Source organism: Tinamus guttatus, unplaced genomic scaffold (assembly GCF_059628265.1).
Source record: "Tinamus guttatus ecotype Peru unplaced genomic scaffold, ASM5962826v1 Tinamus_guttatus_pri_ptg001361l, whole genome shotgun sequence".
Classification (NCBI taxonomy): Eukaryota; Metazoa; Chordata; class Aves; order Tinamiformes; family Tinamidae; genus Tinamus; species Tinamus guttatus.
The window spans coordinates 865-24,669 of NW_028289895.1; the positions used below are offsets into that span (position 1 = coordinate 865).

At 71.7% G+C, this 23,805-nt stretch overlaps 3 protein-coding genes across 3 annotated transcripts; 2 read left to right on the forward strand and 1 right to left on the reverse strand.

Annotated features, from left to right (window-relative positions):
- Positions 1-375: 375 nt before the first annotated feature.
- Positions 376-1,741, reverse strand: LOC148590417 (pre-rRNA-processing protein TSR2 homolog). Its single transcript, XM_088539061.1, has 4 exons — positions 1,584-1,741; positions 1,422-1,513; positions 527-673; positions 376-453 (listed from the first exon to the last, which is right to left on the reverse strand). Exons 1-4 carry the CDS (start codon positions 1,738-1,740, stop codon positions 376-378), a joined length of 474 nt encoding a protein of 157 aa, XP_088395187.1. The 5' UTR covers position 1,741.
- A 2,212-nt stretch (positions 1,742-3,953) lies between these two features.
- On the forward strand, positions 3,954-14,529 carry LOC148590418 (serine/threonine-protein kinase WNK3-like). The gene is made up of 20 exons (XM_088539062.1): positions 3,954-4,295; positions 4,370-4,542; positions 6,151-6,371; positions 6,437-6,594; positions 6,665-6,753; positions 6,819-7,041; positions 7,111-7,257; positions 7,532-8,556; positions 9,325-9,433; positions 9,514-9,630; positions 9,701-9,814; positions 9,892-9,937; positions 10,022-10,103; positions 10,168-10,903; positions 10,978-11,221; positions 11,453-11,574; positions 13,072-13,295; positions 13,381-13,595; positions 14,123-14,280; positions 14,356-14,529. The coding sequence occupies exons 1-20, from the start codon at positions 3,954-3,956 to the stop codon at positions 14,527-14,529; spliced, it is 4,719 nt and encodes a 1,572-aa protein (XP_088395188.1).
- A 1,487-nt stretch (positions 14,530-16,016) lies between these two features.
- Positions 16,017-22,664, forward strand: LOC148590419 (histone lysine demethylase PHF8-like). Its single transcript, XM_088539063.1, has 20 exons — positions 16,017-16,142; positions 16,940-17,025; positions 17,096-17,204; positions 17,276-17,436; positions 17,510-17,651; positions 17,728-17,914; positions 17,995-18,157; positions 18,240-18,327; positions 18,409-18,515; positions 19,449-19,540; positions 19,637-19,726; positions 19,806-20,063; positions 20,157-20,254; positions 20,370-20,524; positions 21,058-21,143; positions 21,245-21,354; positions 21,460-21,707; positions 21,776-21,871; positions 21,970-22,079; positions 22,170-22,664. The coding sequence occupies exons 1-20, from the start codon at positions 16,045-16,047 to the stop codon at positions 22,662-22,664; spliced, it is 2,979 nt and encodes a 992-aa protein (XP_088395189.1). The 5' UTR covers positions 16,017-16,044.
- Positions 22,665-23,805: the final 1,141 nt, after the last annotated feature.

The following is a 23,805-nucleotide window of genomic DNA, read 5'->3' on the forward strand; positions in this document are numbered from 1 at the left end:
CCCCCCCCTGGCGCCCCCGGCCCCTCCCCCCGCCCCCCTTTCGCCCCCGCAGCCCCCCCACAGCCCCGCCCCCCGGCCCCGCTGCCGTAAAGCGCCCCCGCGCGCCCCCCACCGCGCGTCGCAAACGCCGGGCCGCAGCCTCCCGCCGCGGCCGCGCGCGCCGTCCGGAGCGGCCGGAAGCGCGCCATAGAGCGGCGCGGAAGTGTGCGCACAGCGCGCCTCCTCCGTGCCGCCGGAGGCCGGAAGCGAGCGCAAACCGGGTGTGCGCGCCCCCCCCTCAACCCCCCCCGGACACCGGGGCCCTCCCCGAAGCGGCGCGAAGAAAAGCGGAGGCTGCGGGAGCTGCGGGCACCGCGTTTATTGTCCCCGCTCCGGTCACTTGCGCCTCCTCTGCACCAGCGTCCACTCGCCGGGGTCCGGTGGCACCGGGGGGGGCGGGGCGCAGTCCATGGCCTGGGGAGGGGAGGAGGGGGGGGGTGAGAGGGGAACCCCCACGTGCCCCCCCCCTCCATCGTTCCCCACTCACCTCGGTGGTGTCCGGGGGGGCGGGGGCGGTAACGGGGGCGGTAACGGGAGGGGGCCCCGCGCGGGCCAGGCGGGACACGGCGGCTCCCACGGCGGCCGCGTCGCCCCGTTGGGCCAGGGCGAAGAGCGCCACGAGCTGCCGGCTGACCTGGAACGGGGACGGGGGGAACGGGAACGGGTGGAACGGGAACGGAACGGGGACACGGGGGGGACGGGGGGGACGGGGGGACGGGGGACACGGGGGGAACGGGGACACGGGGGGAACGGGGGGGACGGGGACACGGGGGAACAGGGGAACGGGGACACGGGGGGGACGGGGACATGGGGGGGACGGGGATGGAACGGGGACATGGGGGGGACGGGGACACGGGGGAACAGGGGAACGGGGACACGGGGGGGACGGGGACACGGGGGGAACGGGGATGGGGGTGGAACGGGGACACGGGGGGGGACGGGGACACGGGGGGACACGGGGACACGGGGGACACGGGGGGAACGGGGGACACGGGGGGGACGGGGATAGGGGGGACGGAGACACGGGGGGGAACGGGGGACACGGGGGGAACGGGGGACACGGGGGGAACGGGGACATGGCGGGGACAGGGACACGGGGGGGACGGAGACACGGGGGGAACGGGAACGGGTGGAACAGGGACACGGGGGGGAACGGGTGGAACGGGGACACGGGGGGAACGGGGGACACGGGGATGGGGACGGAACGGGGACACGGGGGACACGGGGGGAACGGGGACACGGGGGGGACGAGGACACGGGGGGACACGGGGGGGACGGGGGCGGAACGGAGACACGGGGGGGACGGAGACACGGGCGGAACGGGGGGGTCTCAGCTCCAGCCCCGCCGTTCCCGGTGCCTCCCGCGCCCCGGCGGCCCCCACCTGCTCCAGGCTGCCGTCCTCCACCACCGTGTCGAACTCGTTGTCCATGACCTCCGCCAGGAAGTCCTCGACCTCCTCCGGCTCCAGGGCGGCTGCGGGGCGGCCCGTTAGCGCGGGAACCCCCCCGTTGCCGCCGCCGTTCCCCGCCCCCCCCGGGCTCACCGTTGCGCTCGAAGAAGTCCTGCAGCGCGGCCGCCAGCCAGGCCGCCTTCTCGGCGCCGCGGCCGCCGCCGAAGCCGCTGTCCACGGCGAAGCGGAGCGCGGCCCAGGCGCCCAGCGCCGCGCGGACCCCCTCGGCGAACAGCGCGCCCGCCGCCATGGCCGCCCCGGCAGGCGGCGCGGCCGAGCGCCGAGAGGGTCGATCGGGGCTGGGTGGGGGCGGGCGGGGGCGCCATCTTGGCCGGCGGGAGCCTCGGGAGCTGCTGCCGCCGCCGGCGGGGCCGGGCGGGGGGCGCGGGGGGGGCAGCGGGCGGCGGAAGGGGGGGGTTTCAGCGTGGGGGGCGGCGGCAAGATGGCGGCTTGAGGGGAGGACTACAACTCCCGAGAGCCCCCGCGCGCCGCGGCGGCGGGAGGGGCGGGGCGCGGCCCTGCGCGTGCACGCGCCCCCGGCCCCCCCCCGCGCAGGGAGCGCGCGCCAGGAGCGTCACGTGACCCCCGTGAGTGGGGGGGGGTGAGGGGCTATAGGAGCCATGGGGGGGGGGGGGGCGGGGTGAGGGGCTATAGGAGCCATTTGGGAGGGGGAGGGGCTATAGGAGCCATTTGGGATTTGGGGGGGGGCCGGGGAGAAGGAGGAGTGTTCCGGGTGCTATAGGAGTCATGGGATCTGGGGGGGGGGAGCTATAGGAGCCATAGGGGTTGGGGGGAGTTATAGGAGCCATAGTGGTTGCAGGGAGCCGTAGGGGTTTGGGGGGAGTTATAGGAGCCATAGGGGTTGGGGGGAGCTGTAGGGGTTCAGGGGAGCTATAGGAGATGTAGGGATTAGGGGGGAGCTATAGGAGCTGTAGGGATTGTGGGGGAGCCATAGGGGTTGGGGGGAGCCGTAGGGGTTGGGGGGAGCTATAGGAGCCATAGGGGTTGGGGGGAGCCGTTGGGGTTGGGGGGTGGTATAGGAGCCATAGGGATTGGGGGGAGCTGTAAGGGTTGGGGGGAGCTATAGGGTTTGGGAGGAACCATAGGGGTTGGGGGGAGCTATAGGGTTTGGGGGGAGGTATAGGAGCTGTAGGCATTAGGGGGGAGCTATAGGAGGTGTAGGGATTGTGGGGGAGCCGTAGGGGTTGGGGGCAGCTATAGGAGGAATAGGGTTGGGGGGGAGCTATAGGGGCTGAGGGGAGCTGTAGGGGTTGAAGGGAGCTATAGGAGCTGTAGGGATTAGGAGGGAGCTATAGGAGCCGTAGGGGTTGGGGGGAGCCATAGGGGTTGGGGGGAGCCGTAGGGGTTGGGGGGAGCTATAGGAGCCATAGGGATTGGGGGGAGCCGTAGGGGGTTGGGGGGAGCTATAGGGTTTGGGGGGAGGTATAGGAGCTGTAGGGGTTGGGGGGGGGCTGTAGGGGTTGGGGGGAGCTATAGGAGCCATAGGGGTTGGGGGGAGCTATAGGAGCCATAGAGGTTGGGGGGAGCTATAGGAGCTGTAAGGATTGTGGGGGAGCCATAGGGGTTGCCGGGAGCTGTAGGGGTTGGGGGGAGCTATAGGAGCCATAGGGGTTGGGGGGAGCTATAGGAGCCATAGGGATTGGGGGGGGGGCGTAGGGGTTGGGGGGGAGCCATAGGGGTTGGGGGGAGCTATAGGGACTGGGGGGAGCCATAGGGGTTGGGGGGGAGCCATAGGGATTGGGGGGAGCTGTAGGGGTTGGGGGGAGCTATAGGAGCCATAGGGGTTGGGGGGAGCTATAGGGATTGGGGGGAGCCATAGGGGTTGGGGGAGCCGTAGGGGGTTGGGGGGAGCTATAGGAGCCATAGGGGTTGGGGGGAGCTATAGGAGCCATAGGTTCCGAGGGCTGTGGACGTGGGTACCAGGGCTATAGGGCTGCGCGGCTGCAGGTGCCGTGGGGATGCAGAGCCCGCAGCAGCCACGCGGAAGGGACAACCTATAGGATGTGTGAGAGCTGTGGAGCAGCTGCACGATCCATAAAGAACCTATAGAAGGTGCAGGAATCACAAGGTAAAGGGGCAATATGGAGCACGGGGACACGAACGCTGGGGCTATAGGAGACGTAGGGTCCGTAGGACACCTATAGATGCTATAGGGGTAGATGGGGTGGGGAGGGGGGGATGCGCAGGCGGGGGGTGCATAGGGGAGGGATGAGAAGGGGGGAGGGAGCATGGGAGGAGCGAGGGGGACCTATAGGGATGGGGGGGGGCTATAGGGGGCGGCTGCCCCGGAAGTGCTCGGGGCCGGGCGACCCCCCGGGGGGTCGTCATCCGCCTCCCGGCGCCGCTTTTGTTCCCCCCTCCCCGCGCGGGTCCCTTCCTCCCTCCTCCTCCTCCTCCTCCTCGTCCGTAGGTGGCGGCGATGGCGGCGTCCCCGTAGGCACCATGGCCACCGACTCCGGGGAGCCCAACGGCGGCGGCGGCGCCGAGGCCCCCGGTGCCGCCGGTGCCGCCGCTCCGGAGCGGAAGCGCTTCTTCCGCAAGAGCGTGGAGCTGCTGGAGGAGGAGCAGCCGCGCACGGCGGCGGCGGCGGCGCGGGACGGCGGCGGCGGGCGCGAGAGGGCCAAGCAGGACATCGAGGAGGAGGCCGAGATGAAGGCGGTGGCCACGTCGCCCGGCGGCCGCTTCCTCAAGTTCGACATCGAGCTGGGCCGCGGCGCCTTCAAGACCGTCTTCAAGGGCTTCGACACCGACACCTGGGTGGAGGTGGCCTGGTGCGAGCTGCAGGTGAGCCCCAAAACGCGGCGTTTCCGCCCCGAACGGCGCCCGCGGCGCCGCTCGACGCCCCGCGCCGTCCCCAGGACCGCAAGCTGACCAAGGCCGAGCAGCAGCGCTTCAAGGAGGAGGCCGAGATGCTCAAGGGGCTGCAGCACCCCAACATCGTCCGCTTCTACGACTCCTGGGAGTCCACGCTCAAGGGCAAGAAGTGCATCGTCCTCGTCACCGAGCTCATGACGTCCGGCACGCTCAAGACGTGAGCGGGGAGGGCCTTGGGGACAGCGCGGGGGGTTTGGGGACAGAGCAAAGGGCTTTGGGGACACCATGAGGGCCTTTGGGGACAGCGCGAAGGGCTATGGGGACACCATGAGGGCCATTGGGGACACCATGAGGGGCTTTGGGGACAGTGCGAGGGCCTTTGGGGACAGCACGGGGGGCTTTGGGAACAGCGCGAAGGGCTTTGGGGACGGTGCGGGGGGCTTTGGGGACAGCGCAAAGGGCTATGGGGACAGCGCGAAGGGCTATGGGGACACCATGAGGGCCATTGGGGACACCATGAGGGGCTTTGGGGACAGCGCAAAGGGCTTTGGGGACAGCGCGAGGGCCTTTGGGGACAGCGCAAGGGGCTTTGGGGACACCATGAGGGCCATTGGGGACACCATGAGGGGCTTTGGGGACAGCGCAAAGGGCTTTAGGGACACGATGAGGGGCTTTGGGGACAGCGCAGGGGGCTTTGGGGACAGCACAAAGGGCTTTGGGGACAGCACGAGGGCCATTGGGGACAGCGCAAGGGGCTTTGGGGACACCATGAGGGGTTTTGGGGACAGTGCGAGGGGCTTTGGGGACACCATGAGGGGCTTTGGGGACAGCGCAAGGGCCTTTGGGGACACCATGAGGGGTTTTGGGGACAGCGCGAGGGGCTTTGGGGACACCATGAGGGCCATTGGGGACAGTGCAAAGGGCTTTGGGGACAGTGCGAGGGCCTTTGGGGACAGAACAAGGGCCTTTGGGGACAGCGCGAGGGGCTTTGAGGACAGAGCGAGGGCCTTTGGGGACACCATGAGGGGCTTTGGGGACAGTGCGAGGGGCTTTGGGGACACCATGAGGGGCTTTGGGGACAGCGCAAGGGCCTTTGGGGACACCATGAGGGCCTTTGGGGACAGCGCGGAGGGCTTTGGGGGCCAGACGAGTGGTTTGGGGACAAGGTGCAGGTCTCTGGCGGCACCACGAGGAGCTCTGGGGACAAGACGAGGGGATCTGGGACACTTGTGGGCACCACGGGGGAGCCTGGGGACAAGGGGATGGCTTTGGGGACCCCACGGGGCGCGTTGGGAACGTGGTGAGGGGCTCAAGAAGGGCACAGGGAGGTTTGGGGCCAAAGCGGAGGCTGTGGGGAGGTGACGGGGCCATGGGGAGGTGACGAGGGCCATGAGGAGGTGACAGGGGCTGTGTGGAGGAGACAGGGGCCGTGGGGAGGTGACGGGGCCATGGGGAGGTGACGAGGGCTGTGGGGAGGTGACAAGGGCTGCAGGGACGTGATGAGGGCCATGGGGACGTGACGAGGGCCATGAGGAGGTGACAAGGGCCATGAGGAGGTGACAGGGGCTGTGGGGAGGTGACAAGCGCCATGGGGACATGACAGGGGCTGTGTGGAGGTGACAAGGGCTGTGTGGAGGTGACAGGGGCCATGGGGAGGTGACAGGGGCTGCAGAGAGGTGACGAGGCCCCCAGGGGAGGTGACAGGGGCTGCAGGGAGGTGACAGGGGCTATGGGGAGGTGACAGGGGCTGTGGGGAGGTGACAAGCGCCGTGGGGAGGTGACAAGCGCCATGGGGACGTGACGATGGCCCCGGGGGAGCCGGCAGGTACCTGAAGCGCTTCAAGGTGATGAAGCCCAAGGTGCTGCGGAGCTGGTGCCGGCAGATCCTGCGGGGGCTGCAGTTCCTGCACACGCGCACGCCGCCCATCATCCACCGCGACCTCAAGTGCGACAACATCTTCATCACCGGCCCCACGGGCTCCGTCAAGATCGGCGACCTGGGGCTGGCCACGCTCATGCGCACGTCCTTCGCCAAGAGCGTCATCGGTGAGCGGCGCGCGCGCCGGGACGGGGGCCGCGGCGCCGGCGCTGACCCCCCGCCGCGTCCCCAGGCACCCCCGAGTTCATGGCGCCCGAGATGTACGAGGAGCGCTACGACGAGTCCGTGGACGTCTACGCCTTCGGCATGTGCATGCTGGAGATGGGCACCTCCGAGTACCCCTATTCCGAGTGCCAGAACGCGGCCCAGATCTACCGCAAAGTGACCAGCGTGAGTGACGCGGCGTCCCCCTCGCCGGTGGCGTTGTCACCCGCGTCCCACCGCGGCGTCGCTCCCGCAGGGCATCAAGCCGGCCAGCTTCGACAAGGTGACGGACCCCGAGGTGAAGGAGATCATCGAGGGCTGCATCCGGCAGAACAAGGCGGAGAGGTGGGACGGGGACGCCGGGGGACGCGGGGGGACGCGCGGTCCCCGCTGAGCGCCGCGCGCTGCAGGCTCTCCATCCGCGACCTGCTGGACCACGCGTTCTTCGCCGAGGACACGGGGCTGCGCGTGGAGCTGGCCGAGGAGGACGGCGGCCGCGACTCGTCCTCGCTGGCGCTGCGCCTCTGGGTGGAGGACCCCAAGAAGCTCAAGGGGAAGCACAAGGACAACGAGGCCATCGAGTTCAGCTTCGACCTGGACGCCGACGTCCCCGAGGAGGTGGCCTACGAGATGGTGAGCGGCGGTGGGACGCGGCGGCGGGACGCGGCGAGCGGCCGCCCTCACCCCGCTGCCCTCGGGCAGGTGAAATCCGGCTTCTTCCACGAGAGCGACTCCAAGGCGGTGGCCAAATCCATCCGGGACCGGCTGTCGCTGGTGAGGAAGACGCGGGAGCGGCGGCAGGCGGGCGAGCGGCCGCCCGAGAGCGAGGACACCGAGGTGGACCAGCACGTGCGGCAGCAGCAGCTGCAGCGGCGGCGGCCGGGCCCGGCGCGCGCGGCCGGTACGATCCCCCGCCCCGGCCGCGGCCGCCCGCGCCGCCGCAGCGCTCGGCACCCTCCTCTTCCTCCCCGCGCAGCCGACGGCGAGAACGGAGCCGGCTCCGACGCCGCTGGCCCGGCGCACGCGGAGACGCTGCTCGCCGGGGTGAGTGGCTCCGCCGCGGATGCCGACGGGATTCCAACATGGAAAGTTGTCATCAAAGTCGCATCCCCTCTTCCCGCAGCACGTGGAGCCCCCGGCCGCCTTCGGAGCAGAGGGAGGGGAGCCGGGGGCCGCCCCCCAAGCGGAGCCGCCGGCTGCGGACGCGGATTCGGGGCCGGACACGAGCCCGGCGCGCCACGGCTCCCGCTCGGCGCTGGCGGACGCGCCGCAGCCCCCGGTGCTGCAAGCGGCACCGATGGCTCCCGGGATGCAGCCGGTGGCCGCGATGCCGCCCCAGGCGTTTCCCGGGATGCAGCAAAGCGCCGGGATGCAGCCGGCGACCGGGATGGCGCCGCAGCCGGTCCCGGACCTGCAGGCGGCTCCCGGGATGCAGCCGGTGACCGCGATGCCGCCCCAGGCGTTTCCCGGGATGCAGCCGGCTCCTGGGATGCAGCCGGCGGCCGGGATGGCGCCGCAGCCGGTCCCGGACCTGCAGGCGGCTCCCGGGATGCAGCCGGCGGTTGCGATGCAGCCGCTTCCCAGGATGCAGCCGGCCATGGCTCCCAGGATGCCCGCGCTTCCCGGGATGCAGCCGCCAGCGGTTCCTGCAATGCAGGCGGTTCCCGGGATGCAGCCGATGCCCATGATGCCGGTGCAGGCAGCTCCCAGGATGCAGCCGGTCCCCGGGATGCAACCGGCAGCCGGGATGCAACCGCAGCTGCTTCCCGGGGTGCAGTTGGTTCCTGGCATGCAGCCGGTTCCTGGGATGCAGCCGCAAGTGGTTCCTGCAATGCAGCTGGTGCCCGGGATGCAGCCGGTGCCCGGGATGCAGCCGGCAGCCGCGATGCAGCCGCAGATGGTCGCCGGGATGCAGCCGCTTCCCGCACTACAACCGGCTCCCGGGATGCCCCCGGTTTTGCCCTTCGCCGCCCTGTCCGAGGGGGCCCTGCCGGAGCCGGAGCCGCCGGATAAACGCGCGGGCGCCGTGCCGGAGCCGCCGCCGTTCCCTGCGCCGGAGCCTCCGGGCTTCGCCGCCGCCTTCCCGGGATACGCGCCGGAGCCGTCAGCATTCCCAGCGCTCGGCTGCGCGGCTGCCAGGCCGGAGGGGTGAGCGGGATGGGGCGGGGGGGACACGGGGACAACCGGACAGGAGGACAAACCAGACAAACCGGACACGAGGACAACCAGACAGGAGGACAAACCAGACATGAAGACAAACGGGACACGGGGACAACCGGACACGGGGACAACCGGACACGGGGACCAACCGGACAGGAGGACAAACCAGACAAACCGGACGCAAGGACAAACCGGACGCGAGGACAACCAGACAGGAGGACAAACGGGACACGAGGACACACGGGACACGAGGACACACCGGACACGGGGACAAAGCGGACACGGGGACAACCGGACACGAGGACAAACGGGACACGAGGACAACCGGGCACGAGGACAAACCAGACATGAGGACAAACCAGACATGGGGACAACCGGACACGGGGACAACCGGACACGAGGACAAACGGGATATGGGGACAACTGGACACGAGGACAAAACCGGATACGAGGACAAAACAGACACGGGGCCAAACCGGACACGGGGACAAACCGGACTCGAGGACAACCAGGCACAAGGACAAACCAGACACGGGGACAAACCAGACACGGGGACAACTGGACACAGGGACAAACTGGACACGAGGACAAACCGGACATGAGGGCAAACCGGACAGGAGAACAAAACGGACAGGACGACAAACCGGACACAGGGACAATCGGACACAAGGACAAACCAGACACGAGGACACCCGGACACAAGGACAACCGGACACAAGGACAAACCTCACCCGTCCCCCCTTGTCCCCTCCGCAGCCCCGAGGGCCACGACGCGGCCGGCGGCAAAGCCGAGCGCGGCCGGCAGCGCCGGGCGTCCTGCCCGCGGCCGGATAAGGGCGCCCGCTTCCAGCTGACGGTGCTGCAGGTAGGTGGACAGCCGGACGGCCGGCGGGACGCGGTGGCCGCGTCGCCGCCGCGCGCTCACCGCGGTCACCGCGGCGCCAGGTCTCGGCGCCGGGGGACAACACGGTGGAGTGCCAGCTGGAGACCCACGACAGCAAGATGGTGACGTTCAAGTTCGACGCCGACGGGGACGCGCCCGAGGACATCGCCGACTACATGGTGAGCGCCGCCGGCCCCGCCGCGCCGCCGCCACCCGGCGCTCCGGTGACGCCGCCGCTGTCCCCAACAGGTCGAGGACAACTTTGTGCTCGAGGGCGACAGGGAGAAGTTCGTGGAGGAGCTGCAGGCCATCGTGGCCCAGGCGCAGGAGATCCTGCGCGGCCCCCCATGCGCCGCCCCCCAGGTAGATCCGCACCCCCTTTCCCGCCGGGATCCGGCGGTTTTTCCACTTCCGGCATTCCCGGTGTTTTCCGCGCGCAGGCCGGGCCGTCGGAGCCGGCGCAGAGCGTCCCGGCCGCGGGCGGCGGCGAGTGCGGAGCGGCCGCGCGGACCCTGGGCCCCGGCGGCTCCAAGGCGGCCGGGACGTCGCCGCCGCCGCCGCCGGGCGAAGGGGCCCCCCAGTCGTCCCCCGTCGGCCGCTGGCGCTTCTGCATCAACCAAACCATCCGCAACCGGGAGGCTCCGGGGGCTCCCGCGCCCGGTGAGTTGGCGGCGGTGGCGGCGCGCGGGCGGCCGGCGGCCCCGGTGACGGCCCCTTCCTGCGTCCGCCGCAGGTCCGGAGGAGCCCGCGCCCCGACGGGCGTCCCCGGAGCCGGCGGGGCCGGACGCGGCCGCGTCCCGCGGTCCGGAGGCTGGAGGACCCCGGGGGCCGGAGCCGCGTGTGCCCCACGGCTTGGAGGCGTCCGGGCCCCGGAGCTCAGAGCCGGAGGTGCCTCCGGGCCCGGAGATGTTTGGCACCGGAATCCCGGAGCTGCCCGGAGCTCCGGAGACCTTCGGCCCCCAAGGTCCGGAGCCGTTGAGCGCCCAAGCTCTGGAGACCCCCATTCCCGAAGGGCCGGAGCCACCCGCTTCCCACGGACTAGAGCCCTTCGTCCGCCCCGGTCCGGCGCTTTCCGTCTCCCAAGGGCCGGAGCCGCTCGTGGAGACGGTCGTGCCGCAGGGTCCGGAGCCGGAGACCGCGCAGGGGCCGGAGCCGCCGCCGGCCTCGGATCCCGTCCTCCTCCTGGCCGAGACCTCCGTCCCTCGAGGGCCGGAGCCGGAGGCGGCGCCGCGGGAGCCGGAGGACGCGGCGGCGGCGGCGGCGTCGGACGGCGAGGGCCCTCCCAAGCGCGGCTTCGCCGACACCGGCATCCGCACGCTGGACGAGAAGCTGCGGACGCTGCTGTACCCGGAGCCGGGCGAGAGCCAGCGCGAGGAGCCCGGCCCCGGCTCGCCGCCTTCCTCCTCCTCCTCCTCCTCCTCGGAGGGCCTCGGCCGGCCCCCGCGGCGCCATGTGAGTGCCCAGGGCCGGGACGGGCCATTCCGGGGGGCTGCCGGGCCGGCTCCGGACCCCGCTCTCCGCAGGAGGAGCCACCTCCGCCACCGGAGCGAGCCGAAGGCGACGCCGTCCCCCCGCTGCCGCCGCCGCCGCCGCACCGGGGAGCCGCCGCGGGCCCGCCGGCCGCAGGAGGTGGATATTTCGGCCTCAGGTTTACTTGCCCTAGTCTCAAAAACCCCATTAGCAAGAAAACGTGGACCCGCAAATTAAAAAGCTGGGCCTGCAGGCTGCGCCAGCCCGCCGCCCTGCTCCGGAGGGCCGGAGCCCGGCCAGGTAGCGTCGCCGCGTCGCGCGCCGCGGGGCTCCCGCGCCCCCGTTTTCCCCCCGCCATCGCTCCCGTCGCCCCCTCCTTCCCGCCGCCGGCTTCTTTTGCCCCCCGCCGCCGCCGCCCTCCATCGTTTTGCCATTCCACGGAGCCGGGGGGGTTTTTCCGGGGGCGGTCCGGGGGCCCCGCGCTCACCCCGGTGCCGTCCCCCCCCCTTGTCTTTCTCTCCGCCCGGGCAGCGGACGTGGACGAGCGGAGGCCGGGGGCGGCCGGGGGCTGCCGCGCGGAGCCGCTGCCCGGCCAGGACCGGCCCCCGGCGCGGCGCGGGGCGGCCGCCGCCTTCCGGCGCGGGCGCTTCCAGGTGGGTGCCGAGGACCGGCCCCGGGACCCCCGAGGTGACGGGAGCTGCCCCAGGGACCCCAAACTGCCCCCAGGACCCGCAGGGATGGTGGGAGCTGCCCCAGGGACCCCAAACTGCCCCCGTGCCCCCCCGCCCAGAGGTGACGGTAGCCCTCCCAGGGACCCCAAACTGCCCCCATGTTCCCCCAGAGGTGACGGGAGCCCCCCCAGGGACCCCAAACTGCCCCCATGTCCCTCCAGAGGTGACAGGAGCCCCCCCGGGACCCCAAAACTGCACCCATGTCCCCCCAGAGGGGACGAGAGCTCCCCCAGGGACCCCAAAACTGCCCCATGTTCCCCCAGAGGTGACAGGAGCCCCCCCAGGGACCCCAAACTGCCCCCAGGACCCTCAGGGATGGTGGGAGCTGCCCCAGGGACCCCAAACTGCCCCCATGTCCCCCCAGAGATGATGGGAGCTGCCCCTGGGACCCCAAACTGCCCCCATGTCCCCCCCGAGGGGACGGGAGCCCCCCCAGGACCCCCCGAGGGGACGGGAGCTGCCCCAGGGACCCCAAACTGCCCCCATGTCTCCCAGAGGGGATGGGAGCCCCTCCAGGGATCCCCAAACTGCCCCCAGGACCCCCCGAGGGGCGGGAGCTGCCCCAGGGACCCCAAACTGCCCCCATGTCCCCCCAGAGGCGACGGGAGCTGCCCCAGGGACCCCAAACTGCCCCCAGGACCCTCAGGGATGGTGGGAGCTGCCCCGGGGACCCCAAACTGCCCCCAGGACCCCCAGAGGCGCCGTGAACCGCTCCTGGGACCCCCCGAGGGGACAGGAGCCCCCCCAGGGACCCCCAAACAGCCCCCAGGTCCCCCCAGGGATGATGGGAGCTGCTCTGGGGGCCTCCAAACTGCCCCCATGTCCCCCCAGAGGTGATGGGAGCCCCCGCAGGGACCCCCAAACTGCCCCCATGTCCCCCCAGAGGGGACGAGAGCTCCCCCAGGGACCCCAAAACTGCCCCATGTTCCCCCAGAGGCGATGGGAGCTGCCTCAGGGACCCCAAACTGCCCCCATGTCCCCCCAGAGATGATGGGAGCTGCCCCTGGGACCCCAAACTGCCCCCGTGTCTCCCCCCCCAGAGGTGACGGTAGCCCCCCCAGGGACCCCAAACTGCCCCTGTGTCCCCCCAGAGGTGACGGGAGTTGCCCCAGGGACCTCAAACTGCCCCCATGTCCCCCCAGAGGTGATGGGAGCCCCTCCAGGGATCCCCAAACTGCCCCCATGTCCCCCCAGAGGCAACGGGAGCCTCCCCAGGGACCCCCAAACAGCCCCCAGGTCCCCCCAGGGATGATGGCAGCCTCCCCAGGGGCCTCCAGACTGCCCCCAGGCCCTCCTAGAGGTGATGGGAGGCCCTCCAGGGCCCCCAAAACTGCACCCATGCCCCCCCAGAGGTGGCAGAAGTTGCCTCCAGGACCCCCAAGTGTCCGGCTCCGCCTGCCACCGTCTCCCCCATTGCAGGTAGTGGCGGTGCCATCGCGGGGGGCAGAGGAGGCAGCGGCGCCGCCACCGGGCAGCCCCCCGGGGGGCTCGGGCTCGGACAGCGAAGCCTCCGCGGCCCCCCGGGGCCCCCCGCGGTGCCCGGGCTCCGGCGCCCGCTCGTCCTCGTCGCCCATGAGCAGCGACGGCGACTCCGACGTGGAGGACGAGGACCTGCGGGCCGAGCTGCAGCAGCTGCGCGAGAAGTAAGTGGTCCGGGGGGGACATGGAGGGGTGGCGGATGTCACCCCCATAATGGGCTGTGTCCCCATGTCCGCCCGTCCCCCCCAGGCACATCCAGGAGGTGGTGACGCTGCGGGCGCAGCAGGACCGGGAGCTGCAGGAGCTCTACGCGCGGCTGCGGGCCCTGCGGGACGCCCGGGGGGGGCCCGGCGAGGCCCCCGGGGCGCTGCCGCCCGCGTCCCCGCGCCGGCCCCGCGCGCTCAAGGGCAAAGCCCGGGGGCGCCCGCCGGCCGCCGGCCCCAGCGCGGCCCCCGCGCCCGCAGGTGGGTCCCCCCGCGCGGACACAGGGGCTGGGGTCCGTGCTGGGTCAGTTTGGGGGCCCCCGGGGCTGCTCCGGGGTGTCTCGGATGCCTGGGCCCACCAGGGTCCGTGCTGGGTCAGTTTGGGGGCCTCTGGGGCTGCTCCAGGGTGTCTCGGACGCCTGGGCCCACCAGGGTCCCTGCTGGGTCAATTTGGGGGTCCTGGGGCTGCTCCAGGGTGTCTCGGACGCCTGGGCCCACCAGGGTCCGTGCTGGGTCAATTTGGGGGTCCTGGGGCTGCTCCGGGGTGTCTCGGACGCCTGGGCCCGCCGGGGTCCCCGTGACCCCCCCCTCCGTCCCCAGAGAGCAGCGCTGGCTGTGGAGGAGCCTCCGCCCCGGGACCCCCCCTCTCCTCCTGCGCCAGCACCTCGCAGCGCCCGGACCCACCAGGTACCCCAGGATCCCTGGGTGGCCCCCTCCAGTGCCCCGGACGCCTGGGCCCCCCGTGCCCGGCTCCGGGGCCCGCGAACCCCCCGTCCGCGCTCCGGCAGAGCCGCGGCGGGCGGGCGCCAAGAAGGGGCTGTTCACCGACGACTTCCACCGGCTGGTGGACGAGTGGGCGCGCGAGACGGCCGGGACGCCCGGCCCCAAGCCCAGCCTCAACCAGCTGCGCCAGAGCCGGGGTCACGCGGAGCCCAGGAGCGCCGAGGTGAGCGGCGCCGGGGGGGCCCGGACGCCTGGGCCCCCCTTGGCGGATCCTCATTCTCCCCCATCTTGTCCCCAGGCTCCGTCCTCGTGGGTGTCGGCGCTGGCCCCGCTGCCGCCGTTCGCCGGGGGGGCCTCGCCGCTGCCCCCCCCTTGCGGCCCCTTCCCGCCGCGGTGGGTCCCGGTGCCGCCGGCGCCCGGCGCCCCCGGCCCGGCCCTGCGCGGCTGCCCGGTGCCGCCGGGGCCCAAGTGAGGAGCGGCGGCAACGCGGCGCCTCGTCCCCGAAACCCGGCCCGGAGCCGCCTCGTTTCGCCCCCGGTTTGTTCTAAACCTCCCTGGTTTCACCCCAAAACGTCCCCTCGCCTCCTCCGCCCACCTCGTTTCACCAAAACCGCCTTTTTTCACCCCAAGCCTCTCCCTTTCAGCCCCAACCCCCCAGTTTCGCTCTGAGCGGCCTCCATCAGCCCCCCCAAAAACTGTTGCAGCTGAGCCAAAACCACATGGATTCACCCCAATACCGCCCGGTTTTGTCCTAAACGGCGTCATTTCACCCCATCACGGCCTCCATCGGCCTCAAGCTGAGCCAAAACCTCCCCGGTTCACCCAAAACCCCCTTGTTTTCACCCCGGACCCTCTCCCGTCCTTGCGTTTCACCCCAAACCACCCAGTTTTGCCCCAAACGGCCTCAATGACGCCGGGGCCGAGCCCGAACCCCCCAGCAGCCCCGTCGTGCCCTGGGCGGGGGAGTTTTTCGGGGCAAAAACGGGGGGCTTTGGTCCATCTACCTCATTTCAAACCCGCTGCCCCCACCCCGGTCTCCCCCAGGTTGTGTTGGCACCGCAGCGGTGGGCAGGGCCCCGCGTTTATTTTATTTTATTTTATTTTATTTTATTTTATTTTTGGACGAGTTGTTACAAAGGAACAAAAATGACTTTAAAAAAAAAAAAAAAGGAAAAAAAATAAAAACCCACGTGGAGAAACGCGTGTGTGTGGGGGGGGCGACGGGAGGGCGCCGCCACTCCCAAGATGGCCGCCGCCTGGACGGAAGCCGCCGCGGGACACACGCAGGGGCGACGGGAGCGCCAAGGGCGTTTCGCGCCGCCGCCACTCCCAAGATGGCGGCTCCCCGCGCGGCCGCGGTGCCTGCGCGACCTCCCCGAGGTGGCGGCGCGGCCGCGACGCGTGACCTTACCCCACATCGCCTCCTTCCGGTGACCCCAAGATGGCGGCGCGGCCCCGCCTCCCTCCTTCCCGTTCCGCGTTTGAATAAACTTTATTGGGAGGCCGGAGCGGAGCAGCGGCGGCGGCGGCGCGGGCCGGGCCGGGGGTCGCGGGTCCCGTAGGGCCGAGCGGGGGGCGCGGGGGCTCCGTGGGGGCCGCGCATCGGGGAAGCGGCCCCGTGGGGCCCTGTAGAGCGGGGCGGGCGGTATCGGCCGCGCGGCGGGGCCGCCCGGGCCTGCGGAGCGGCCCCGGGGCAGCGCGGGGGAGGTTCCCGCACGGAGCGGCGCGGGGGGGAGCCCCGCTCCGTCCCGCGGCCCTCGGGCCCATGGAAACGCCATAGGGGACGGGGAGGAGAGCGGGGGCCCTATAGATCTATAGGAGCCGCGGGCAGAGCGGCCCCCCCGCTAATTCCATAGGGGGGGCCCCGCCAGCAGCCCCCCCCCCACGTGGACTTTGAGCGGGGGGGGGCCCGGCTGCCACCCGCGGGGTCGCAGATGCCACGAGGAGGGTCCCTATAGGCCCCATAGGGCGGGGCGGGGGGGCCGCCATGGCGTCGGTGCCCGTTTACTGCCTGTGCCGGCTGCCCTACGACGTCACCCGCTTCATGATCGAGTGCGACGTGTGCCAGGACTGGTTCCACGGCAGGTGGGGACGGGGGACGCGGGGGCCTTGGGGACACGGGGGCTTTGGGAGGGACACGGGGGCGTTGGGGACACGGGCTTTGGGGTTGGGGACACAGGGGCTTTGGAGAGGACACAGGGGCTTTGGGAGGGACACGGGGGCTTTGGGGTTGGGGACACAGGGGCTTTGGGGGGGACATAGGAGCTTTGGAGGGGACACAGGGACTTTGGGAGGGCCACATGGGCTTTGGGGGCACAGGGGCTTTTTGGGGAGACACAAGAGCTTTGGAGGGGACACGGAGGCTTTGCTGAGGGGAACACCAAGGTTGAGGGGGACACAGGGGCTTTGGAGGGGACACAGGGGCTTTGGCAGGGAGGACACGGGGGCTTTGCTGAGGGGAACACCAACGTGGAAGGGGACACTGGGGCTTTGGCGGGGGACACAAGGGCTTTGGGGGGGACGTGGGGGCTTTGGGAGGGACATGGGGGCTTTGGGGGGGACACAGGGACTTTGGCAGGGAGGACACGGGGGCTTTGCTGAGGGGAACACCAACGTGGAAGGGGACACTGGGGCTTTGGTGGGGGACACAAGGGCTTTAGAGGGGACACAGGCTTGGCAGGAGGGACACAAGGGCTTTGGGAGGGACATGGGGGCTTTGTGGGGGGATACGAGAGCTTTGGCAGGGAGGATACAGGGGCTTTGGGAGGGGACACAAGGGCTCTGGGAGGGACGTGGGGGCTCTGGGGGGACACGGGGGCTCTGGGGGGACACAGTGTCTTTGCGTGGGTGGCTCTGACCTCTCCACGCGTTTCCCCCCGCAGCTGCGTGGGGGTGGAGGAGGACGCGGCGGCCGAGATCGACCTCTACCACTGCCCCAAGTGCCAGGAGCTGCACGGCCCCTCTGTCAGTGAGTGTCGGGGGGCCCGGGGGCCGCGGGGGGCGACGCCGCCGCTGACCCGCGTCCCCGGCCCCGGCAGTGAAGCGGCGCCGCGGCCCGGCCAAGCCGCCCGAGTCCGAGCCCGGCCGCCCCATCCGCACCGGCAGCGCCCAGTTCGTGCGGGAGCTGCGGAGCCGGACGTTCCCCAGGTGAGGCTCGGCTGGACACGGGGGGATATAGGGGATATAGGGGCCCCGTGGCAGCGCTGTGGCCTCCCCAGCGCCGACGAGGTGCTGCTGAAGCCGAGCGGGGCGCAGCTCACGGTGGAGTTCCTGGAGGAGAACAGCTTCAGCGTCCCCATCCTGGTGCTGCGCAAGGAGGGGCTGGGCATGACGCTGCCGCCGCCGTCCTTCGGCGCCCGCGACGTGGAGCTCTACGTGGGTGAGCGAGGGGGGACCGCGGGGCCGCGGGGGGGACCCGCCGCCAGCGCTGCCGCCCGTCCCCGCCGCCGCAGGCCCCGACAAGGAGATCGACGTGATCGACGTGGCGCGCCAGGCCGACTGCCGCATGCGGCTGGGCGACTTCGTGGCCTATTTCTGCGGCGCCCGCCGCGACCGCGTCCTCAACGTCATCAGCCTGGAGTTCTCCGACACGCGGTGAGTCCCCGCGGCCGCCCGCGCGTCCCGGCGCGCCGGGGCCGTCCCGGCGGCTTCACCGCCGCCGCCGCCGCAGGTTGTCCAACCTGGTGGAGACGCCGCGCATCGTGCGCAAGCTCTCGTGGGTGGAGAACCTGTGGCCGGGCGAGTCGGTGTTCGAGCGGCCCAGCGTGCAGAAGTACTGCCTCATGAGCGCCCGCGACAGCTACACCGACTTCCACATCGACTTCGGCGGCACCTCCGTGTGGTACCACGTGCTGCGGGTGCGTTCGCGGGGCCGCCCCGCGCGTCCTGCCCGCCGCCCCCGGCTCCTCGCCCCGGCTCACGGCCTCCCGTCCCGCAGGGCGAGAAGATTTTCTACCTGGCCCGGCCCACGCCGGCCAACCTGGCCCTCTTCGAGGCCTGGAGCAGCTCCAGCAACCAGGGCGAGATGTTTTTCGGCGACCAGGTGGACCGGTGCTACCGCTGCCCCCTGCGCCAGGGCCAGACTCTCTTCATCCCCACCGGTAGAGATCCCCCTTTTGGGTGTTCTCGGGGTGCTGGTGGGGCCGGGGGCTCCTCACGGCCCCCCGTTTTGCTCCCCGGCAGGTTGGATCCATGCGGTGCTGACGCCCGTCGACTGTTTGGCTTTCGGGGGCAACTTCCTGCACAGCCTCAACATCGACATGCAGCTCAAGTGAGTGTCGGCCTGGGGGGACACGGACCCCCGGATTTGGACCCCCCCGGCCATGCTCCCTTGTGCCCCCCGGCCTTGCAGGGCCTACGAGATTGAGAAGCGCCTCAGCACCGCCGAGCTCTTCAAGTTCCCCAACTTCGAGACCATTTGCTGGTACGTGGGCAAGCACCTGCTGGACACGTTTCGAGGTGGGTCCTGGGGGGTTCCTGGGGTCCTCGGCTCCATCCTGGGGTGCTCTGCGCTGTCCTGGGGGTCCTGTGGTCCCCAGCCCCCTGCGGGGGGGTCCTCAGCCCCGTCCTGGGGCGTCGCGGGTTCTTCTCGGGGGGGTCCATGGGGTTATTTGGAGGGTCCTCGAGTGTCTCAGCTCTGTCCTGGGGAACCTGGGGGTGGTTGGGGGGCTCCCAGCTGGGTCCAGGGGGCTCCTGGGGCAGCTCAGCCGCATCCAAGGGGATCCTTGGGGGTCCTTATGTGGCCTGGGGCTGCTCAGCCGCATCCAAGGGGTCCTTGGGGGTCCTTATGTGGCCTGGGGCACCTCAGCATCATCCAAGGGGGTCCTTGGGGGTCCTTATGTGGCCTGGGGCACCTCAGCATCATCCAAGGGGGTCCTTGGGGGTCCTTATGTGGCCTGGGGCACCTCAGCATCATCCAAGGGGATCCTTGGGGGTCCTTATGTGGCCTGGGGCTGCTCAGCCGCATCCAAGGGGTCCTTGGGGGTCCTTATGTGGCCTGGGGCACCTCAGCATCATCCAAGGGGATCCTTGGGGGTCCTTATGGGGCCTGGGGCTGCTCAGCCGCATCCAAGGGGATCCTTGGGGGTCCTTATGTGGCCTGGGGCTGCTCAGCCGCATCCAAGGGGTCCTTGGGGGTCCTTATGTGGCCTGGGGCACCTCAGCATCATCCAAGGGGGTCCTTGGGGGTCCTTATGTGGCCCGTGGGGGGGACAGGCTGCTGCTTGGGGTTCCCGGGGGTCTCAGCCTCCCCTGGGGGCACTGGGTGTCTCGGCCCCATTCCAGGGGCTCCCACCCTGCCGTTTCCGTGGGGATCCCGGGATCTTTGCGTGGGGGGGGGGTGGGTGTCGCGGCCCCTCCTGGCGGCCCCGGGCCACGGTGCGGTGTCCCCAGGGCTGCGGGAGAACCGCCGGCACCCCGTGGCCTACCTGGTGCACGGGGCCAAAGCGCTGACCACGGCCTTCCGCGCCTGGACCCGCAAGGAGGTGAGGCTGGGGGGGCTCTGGGGGGGGCTCCGGGGCATTTTTGGCCCCATTTTGCCCCCATTTGCCCCCGATGTCGTTTCCCCCCGCCGCGTGCAGGTGCTGGCCGACCACGAGCACGAGATCCCCGAGACGGTGCGGCCGGGGCAGCTCATCAAGGAGCTGGCCAAGGAGATCCGCCTGGTGGAGGTGGGAGGTTGGGGGGCGCCGTGGGGCGGCTGGGGGGCGCAGGGGGGGCCCGTATTGAGGCCGCCCCCCCCTCGGGCAGGACATTTTCCAGCAGAGCGTGGCCAAGTCGGGGCCCCTGGGGCTGCCGCGGGGCCCCCCCGACGCTCTGGGCAGGAAGGGGGGCGCCCCCAAGGCCCCCCCCCACCTCAGCGCCGGCCCCCGGCGCCTCCGGCCGCTGGAGCCCAAGGAGCATCGGGGCCCCCTGCACGGCCCGGGGCCGTCGGAGGAGGACGACGACGACGAGGAGGAGGAGGAGGACGAGGAAGAGGAGGAGGAGGAGGAAGAGGAGGAGGAAGAGGTGCGTGTGTGAGGGGTGGGTTTTATTCAGTGCCGAGGTTGTTATGAGCCCCCCCGGGTGGTCCTGAGCCCTCTTCCCAAATCCGTGCTGCAGCTGGAGATTCCCAGCTCGAGCCCGGAGGAGACGGAGGGCGACTCGGAGGCGCTGGAGGAGGAGCTGCCGCTCGCGCTGCCCAACGGCCGCAGCAGCCGGTGAGCCCGGGGAGGGGGCACATTTTGGGGGGAGAACGGGGATATTTGGGAACGGGCAGCACGGGAAGGGGGGTGCCACAGGACTGACCCCCCCCTTTTGTGTCCCCTGCCGCAGGCCCCGGCGGAGCCGCCTGGGGGGGCGGTGGCGGCCCCAGGCCCCCCCCTCGGCCTCCTGCTCCCCGCCGAGCCCCCCGGGCGCCGACCTGGACTCGGAGGAGGATCTGCAGATCGACGAGGCGCCGCCGCGCCGGCCGCCGCGCTGCCTCCCCCGTGAGCCCCGGCGGCCCCGGCCCGCCAAATCCCGCGGGGTCCCCGTCCCCGGCCCGCCAAATCCCGCGGGATTCCCGTCCCCGGCCCGCCAAATCCCGCGGGGTCCCCGTCCCGCCAAATTCTGCTGCGTCTCCCGTCCCCATCCTGCGCTCCGCCGAATCCCACGGGATCCCCATCCCGGTCCCACCGAATCCCGCGGGGTCCCCGTCCCTGTCCCGCGCTCTGCCACATCCCACGGGATGCCCGTCCCCATCCCGCCGCATCCCGCAGGATCCCTGTCCCCATCCCGCTAAATCCCGCGGGGTCCCCGTCCCCGTCCTGCGCTCTGCCACATCCCACGGGGTCCCCGTCCCGCCGCATCCCGCAGGATCCCCGTGCCCATCCCGCGCTCCGCCGCATCCCGCGGGATCCCCGTCCCCGTCCCGCGGGCGGGAGGTCCCAGAGCGGCTCCCAAACCTCCCCCCGCTCCTCCTGGCGCCGTGGGGAGCAGGGGGGGGGTCCCTGAGGGTCTCTTGTGCCCCCTCCCCACCCAGGGCTGCCCCGGAAGCTGCCGCGGGCCAAGCCCTGTTCCGACCCGAACCGCGTGCGGGAGCCGGGGGAGGTCGACTTCGACATCGAGGTAAGAGGCGAGGGGGGGTATTTTGGGGCGGGGGGGGTATTTTTTGGGGGGGAACAGGGGGTTCACAGCCACCATCTTGTTCTCCCTCCCTGGCTTTCCAGGAGGACTACACGACGGAGGAGGAGGACGGCGGGGCCGGCAGCGCGGCCGGCATCCTGGACCTGCTCAAGGCCAGTCGGCAAGTGGGAGGCTCCGAGTACCCCCCGCTCAGGTGAGGGGGGACCGGGACATGGGGGCGGCGGGGGGGGGGGGCTCCCGGCGCTTGTCCGGGTCGGGGGGCTCCGTCCAGGGGGTGACGCCTCCCGCCGCCCCCCAGCGAGGCCCCGGCCTCCCCCAGCACGCGGGAGGCCATCCAGGGGATGCTGCGCATGGCCAACCTGCCGGCGGGGGTCCCGGCGGCGCCGGGCTGGTGGGCGGCGGCGGAGCGGGGGGCCGCGGGCGCCTCCGGGGGCCCCCGCCGCGGCGCCCCCCCGCCCGCGCCCCGCAGCACCGACAGCGACGACGACGAGGGCAGCCCCGACGAGCACGACAGCCTGGGCGCCTGCTTCAAGGACGCCGAGTACAGTGAGTGCCGCGGCCCGGGGGGGGCTTCAGCTGCCCCTATGTATTTTAAACCCCCCCCCCCGCCTCAGTTTACCCCTCGCTGGAGTCGGATGAAGACGACCCCGCGCTCAAGTCGCTGCCGAAGAGGAAGAAGGTGACGGACGACGCGCCCTGGAGCCCCAAAGGTCAGAGGAGGCCGCCCGGACGCCTGGGCCCCCCTTTGCTTTGTCATCCCCCCCCCTTTCTGGCCGTTGTTCACCTGGGGGGGTCCTTGTCCCCGCAGCCCGCGTCACCCCCACGCTGCCCCGGCAGAGCCGCCCCGTGCGCGAGGGCACCCGCGTGGCCTCGGTGGAGACGGGGCTGGCGGCCGCTGCCGCCAAGCTGGCCCAGCAGGTACCAGCGAGGATTTGGGGCAAAAACCGGGGCTTTTGGGGGTGGCCGGAGGCCCACGCGCTGCCCACGTCCTCCTCCGTTTCCCACTAGGAGCACCGCAAGCTGCAGCGGCGGAAGGGCCCGGCCAAGCGGCGCCCGCCCAGCCCGGAGCCGGAGCCCGAGCCGGAACCGGAGCCGGACCCGGAGCCCGAGGCGGAAGCGGCGGCGTCTCCCGAGGCGGCCGAGCCCGAGGTGGGGGGCGCCGGGGCGGAGGCGGAGGCCCCGGCGGAGCCGCCCCCCTACCCGCCCAGCCTGGCCGACCACGAGTACACGGCGCGGCCGGGGCCGCCGGGCCGGGCGCCCACCCCCATGGCGCCCGGCGTCTTCCTGTCGGGGCCGCGGCGGGCGCCGCCGCCGCCGGGCGAGTGGGCGCCGGGCCGGGGGGGCGGCCGCGGGGAGGCGCCGCGCGGGCCCGGGGCCGCGGCCGGGGCCGGGACGGCGGCGGTGGCCGGGGGCGGCCGGCGGCCCCGCAAGGGCCTGGCCACGGCCAAGCAGCGCCTGGGCCGGATCCTCAAGATCCACCGCAACGGGAAGCTGCTGCTTTGAGCGCGGGGAGGGGCCTGCGGGGACACGCCCCCCTCCCGGACACGCCCCCCTCGGCCACGCCCCCCCGGTGCCACTGCGCTGTCTGCTGCGATGGGGGGCCCTGCGTGGCCACGCCCCTCCCCGTGAGCCCCCGCCCCCTCGCGGCCACGCCCTCTGCTGCAAGGGCGGGGCGGCTCTGCGTGGCCACGCCCGTCTTCGTGAGGCCACGCCCTCCTCCCCACCCCCTCGGCGTCTCCCGTGAGGGCGGGGCAGCTGTGTGTAGCCCCGCCCCCCCACCTGGCAGCCGCGTGTGATTGGACGCTGCTGGAGCAAAGCGGCAGTTGAGGCCCCGCCCCACCGCGCCATTGGGTGACGGGAGGGGCGGAGCTTCCTCGGATTGGTCACCGCTGGATTTTTTTTTTCTTTTAAGTCCGTTCCCTCGTTTTCAGGTTGATGGGGGGGGGGCGTGGGAGGCTGCACCTCATTGGCTGAGGCGCCATGCTGGGCTCCGCCCCTTGTCTTAGGAGGCGGGCGAGGCCACGCCCCCTCCCAATTTTATATCGTTAGAATAATAAAAAAAAAAAAAAGGAAAAAAGTAACGCGTCTCCAGAATGTCACCTGACTTGCCCGGTCCGCTCCAGCTCTCGCGCGAAGGCGGTGTCAGTCTCGCGAGAAGTGCCCGCCGCACCGGGTGGGGGAGGAGAAGGGGCGGGGCGCGCGTCTCGCGACATCTCCCACCCACCGCCAGCCCCGCCCCCTCCCCGCATCCTCCCGCGCGCAGTCCGGACTCTCGCGAGGCTTGCGGGGCTCCCGCGAGACGGAGCCCCTCCCCTCCGCGGCCGTTGTGTCCCGCCGCGGCCTCGCGAGATCTCCTGGCAGGTCTCGCGGGAGCCGCCCGCCCGCCGGTGAGTCCCGGGACGCCGCCGCTCCCGCGGGACGTGCTGCTTCCTCGGGCGGGGAGGGGGCGGGCGGAGGCCCCCGCGCCCGTCCCCGCGGCGTCTCCTCGCCCCGGCGATGCTGCCATGTGGGGGAGGGGGGGCGATGGAGTCGTTACCGGGGCGGGAGACGGGGGATGGAATTCTCGCGAGAGATAGCGCGCGCTCATGCTGCTGTGGGACATCTCTGGGGCGGGGGGACATTCTCTTCCCCCCCCCCCGCGACG